Below are 4,769 nucleotides of genomic sequence, written 5' to 3'. Positions count from 1 at the left end.
GCCGATCAATCATCCCAAAGCGATTATCGGCCGATTGTGATCAGTAGCCGATCAATCGGAGCACCCCTAGTAATAATATTTCACAATATTGCTGTCGTTACTGTAATTTTGATCAAATAAATGCTGCCTTGATGAGCATAAGAGACATCTGTCAAAAGTCCTTGAAAAGAGCCATTGCTGCTATGACCAGCCCAGTCAACATATCACAGTCTTGTTTGGTTTTACTAGTGGTGAAGAAATGACACACTCATTCTTTAATAGTGTATCAGATTGAACTTTAATCTGGCAAACAAAAAATAAACAATAACTAAAGGCTTAAAACCGGTAAGCTCTCTAAAACATTCTTCATGTTTCATTTCTGTTTCAGTAAATGTGACAAAGGTCAGATAATTGAGGTGATTTGTCAGGGTAAGTGCCACAACACAAGCATATTTGTAGCATATTGAATATTTGCACTGCAAATGGTTTGTGATTTGTTCGCTCTCCATCGCTGTAGACTGTGGTCGTCGTATGCTGCCTGAAGAGCGGATCGTGGGGGGAGTGGATGCTCGTCAGGGTTCGTGGCCATGGCAGGTCAGCTTACAGTATGATGGAGTTCATCAGTGTGGTGGATCCATCATTTCAGATCGCTGGATCATCAGTGCTGCTCACTGCTTTCCTGAGTGAGTGACATACACTTTTTACTACTATATTTACTAAAACATGCTAGCAACCATAGGCGGAGGGTGAACCAACTCCAAGGTAAGGCTAAAAGCAGCCAAATGTATTAAACATCATAAACCCGTCTTTTTAGGCAAGAACCAGACATGGGTGTCATGTAGGCTAAACAGTTTTTTTAATGGGACTAAATTTGTATTTAACGTGATTACAATTTAATAAAAATGTTAGAAATTGATAATTATATAACGTTTCCTTTCCACGGTTATTCAAACAGCGAATCAATTATTTATAGAAAGTGACAATATCACTAACATTGATCTATTGCGAGTTTAAGCACTCTCAAAAAAACTAAACTATCGTTATAATCACTGAAGCTGTATACACTGTGAAATGAATCTCTTACTTACATTGTACGTACATCTGCGCTTTGTTGTTTATGATGAGAGAATTTGCAAGAGTCCGGAATTCAGTCAGCGAACACGTGCGCACTTAACAAAACTGATGTTTCAGTCAGGGTGCGAACTACGGGGGAGCTAGGGGGAGTGGCCAGGATTTCTATATTGCCTAAAATATCCAGGTTTTGGCTTTGTTTGCGCTGCACAGACCGAATAGTGTATGACATCAAAGTACCATGAGAGCTATAGAGAGCAGACGGCTACTTATGCTTTCAAATCGCTCTCACGGTACTTTGAATCGCTTCAAGTTGAACACACCTAATATGTGTGTGCATTTGCATCGCTTTGAGAGATCCCACCATCTTCTCTGTAGATCCCACCTTCTCACGCGCCATGATTGGTCGATTATGTACAATGCCTGCATGTTATTGGACAAACTACTTTTCGATCATTACCTTCAGCAAGTACGAAACAGGAAAACAAAGCCAAAACCTGAATATTTTAGGCAATATAGAAATCCTGGCCAGGACTTGTCCGGGAAAAACAGCATGTATGGCCACTAATTAAACGTCACATATGTTCTGACTGGCTGTGACTATGCATATTTGCTTTCAGTTTGGACAGAAAAATTACTGGAAACTTGTGCTTTTACCTCTCTGATTAAAATTATATTTTAAATGTTGCTGTAAATGTCATGCTGAGTTTTTTTGTGTGTTGTGTTGGCAGGCATTTCAATACAAAAGTATTTTCATAAAAGAATGTGTTCATACAAGAAATGGCTCTGTACAAAGACAAATCTTTACTGGCAGCAGTTTAATCACAGTCTGTTTTGAGGTGTTTTTCATTAAGTACTGGTATGTTACAAGTCTGACTAAACAGCAGTATTATAGTAAAACCTCGCTCCGGTCTCAGGTTGCTCGTCCTGAGAACAAAGCTCCTCTATTTCCAAGGGGCCTTGAGTTGAAATAGAAGACAATACGGGCAGAATTTTCTAGAAGGACAAAGCTTTTCCTCATCTCCACAGGTTTCTGTAACCATTAACTAGAATGTTGTAGGGAATATGTTGGATTTGATTCTGAAAATGTATCTTTTCCCAATGTGAATCGAAGGAAATTGAGTATTAGCAGCAAAAAATTGCTCATCGTTCCCTCTAGTGTCCTTTTATAGTATTGCGTTTGACCGTGTGAAACGGTTTTCTTCTCAGTTGACATCATTTGTTTTGGTGTTTTAGATTATATCCAGCCAGTGTGTCTTCCTACCTACGGCCACCGTTTGGCAGATGGGCAGATGGGTACAGTAACCGGCTGGGGTAACATGGAGTATTATGGTTAGTAATCTCATGCTGTGTTTTTGAAGTGCTGTATTCCACTGTTTATCATTCTTTACCTGAAAATGGAGACTTGTTGTCTGTCTGTCTGTCTGTCTATCAGTCTGTCTGTCTGGCTTTGACCTTTGTGTCAGTGACCTGTGATGGTGTTGCTGTGCTCGAATGAACCGCATGCGTCACCAGCTAGCAATTATCAGTCAATACACTTACTTGTGATAGAAGCCTAACAGGCTTTATCACATCATTCCAGTGTTGTTATCACTTGTGAAAAAGAAGTGTGCTTAATCGTATTAAATGCGCACTTGTAGTGTACTTCTTTTAGTGTACAAATCTTTAAGAATATTTTATTTAAAAAAGGTACTTGCAAATAATATAGTATTAAAAGAAATAAAACGCTACTTAAGTGTATTTAAAGAAAGTACACATTCATGATTGTTTCTTAGCGCACTCTAAAAAAGTGCACTTTATAATGATGTCAAATTAAAAGTTTTAATTTAAAGTTCATTTTAAATCATTTCAATAATCTTTCGTCAAGCTGTAAAGAAGTACACTTGATGTGTTGACTAACATACTAAAGCAGTTTGTTTATAAATGTAACTGTTCAATATTACAATTAAAATGCAATATATTTTAAATGTTCCAATTGCAACTTCATTAGAAATGTATATATTTACAAATATATTTAAAAACATGACATACAGGTTTCAATTAAAATTACAAGTATATTAGAAAGTACACAAAGACAAGAAATTATTTTAAAATTACATATAAAGAAGACCTACTTAAGTGGTTTAAAAAAGCACCCTTAAGTTCAGTTAATTGCATTTAATATAAATGTAAACTATAATTTGAATCAATTGTAAATAACATGCAATTAAGGGTCTGAAAACATTACATTCGATTCACACTTAAGTATTTTCTTTTAAAGTATAGGCCTATTATTTCCATAAGAACTCTTTTATAAAGTATGCTAAAGTACACTTCTTTTTCACAAGATTAACTAGAACTTTGCTAAATAAAATAATACAATAAGTAAAATATACTGTAAACATTAGATGAAAAAAAATATATAGATTAAATCTAAACAGAATACATTTTTTTTTTAAAAAGCCTATTAAAAATATGAATAAGTATTACGATAGTATATAATACTAAATAGCACTTTTCATTATCATTCTAGCATGTTTCAGTTACGATGGTTATACTTTTAGGAAATTGTACAAAATATAGTTATATAGAAAGTTGCATGTTTATTTATGATGCTGCCCACTTACCTGCTAAGCTTCCATTTACTATAACACATTTGCTGTTTGTTCATAACACTGAGGGTCATGTATTGTTGTCTGTGTAGTAATTGACAGCGTGTGGTACATTGGCTGCCTTCATGTCATGTCAGAATGATCATATTTAAGAGATGAGTGCACATAAATGTTGTCAATTTGCAACTGAGTTACTAATGGAAAACTTGTTACTGAGAATATGCCTGAAACTATTTGGCCATAATAAGTTACAAAAACTGAATAAGTTGTGATAATTTGTTACCTGTGATTCCTGTGTCAATGCATTTATAGTTATACGTATATGGAGCCCGGTCTCATGAAAATGCGTATAAATAGTACGCCAAATAAAAACGAAAACTCGTGGTATTGATATGCAAAAATGGACTTTGGCGTGTGCATAAAGCAAGTAGTGCATACACTTGTAGCTGTTATGTATCTTTGTAAGTCATTGTAAGCCCTCTTTTGAGGCAGGCGCAAGCGCAAGCGCACGAACCAATTTGGTGCCTGTATCCTCAGGAGGTATCGTCATGTTTCACGCTGGCGGGTTCTGATGGGAACGATCTACAACACTCCCATCAGTAAGAACGTTGTGATCGCTGAGGTGAAGACGGTTGTCTACCACAGCAGCTACCTGCCCTTCGTCGACGCCAACATTAGTACGCCTAATAAAAACGAAAACTCGTGGTATTGATATGCAAAAATGGACTTTGGCGTGCATATGATAAGCAGGTGTTTGGTGTGCATATAATATGCAATTTTCGCGTGCATATGATACGAAATTTGTTGGCGTACATATGATACGCAGTTTTCGCGTACTAGGGATATGCTAAATCAAATTTTCATGTTGCGATTAATTGCTCATGCTTTTATCACGGTATACGGTATTATCACGGTGTTGAAATTTAGTTTAAAAAAAGTGCTGTCATAATACAGTATAACAGGTTTAATAACTTTTTTCTTATAACAAAAATAACTGAACAGTTAAATGCAATAAAGCAATACAGAAAAATGTATAAAGTTAAAAGTTTTACACAGATGAAAGTGCAAAAGAACTATACAGACCAATAGGTATCACTTTACAATAAGACCTCATTAGTTAACCTTAGG

General features: G+C 35.9%; 1 protein-coding gene across 1 annotated transcript in view; it reads left to right on the top strand.

Moving 5' to 3' along the window:
- LOC107665644 (serine protease hepsin-like) overlaps positions 1-4,769 on the top strand; it is a 19,406-nt gene that overhangs the window by 11,695 nt on the left and 2,942 nt on the right. The window contains exons 7-9 of the mRNA XM_016456611.1: positions 368-408; positions 497-662; positions 4,179-4,318. Of these exons, the coding sequence (XP_016312097.1) occupies positions 368-408; positions 497-662; positions 4,179-4,318 (347 nt within the window). The remainder of the gene's footprint in view (positions 1-367; positions 409-496; positions 663-4,178; positions 4,319-4,769) is intronic.

The sequence above is a fragment of the Sinocyclocheilus anshuiensis genome, unplaced genomic scaffold, assembly GCF_001515605.1.
Source record: "Sinocyclocheilus anshuiensis isolate Anshui unplaced genomic scaffold, SAMN03320099.WGS_v1.1 scaffold980, whole genome shotgun sequence".
Classification (NCBI taxonomy): Eukaryota; Metazoa; Chordata; class Actinopteri; order Cypriniformes; family Cyprinidae; genus Sinocyclocheilus; species Sinocyclocheilus anshuiensis.
Note: the sequence above shows the minus strand (reverse complement) of the source record. Positions and strands in the feature narration are given on the sequence as shown.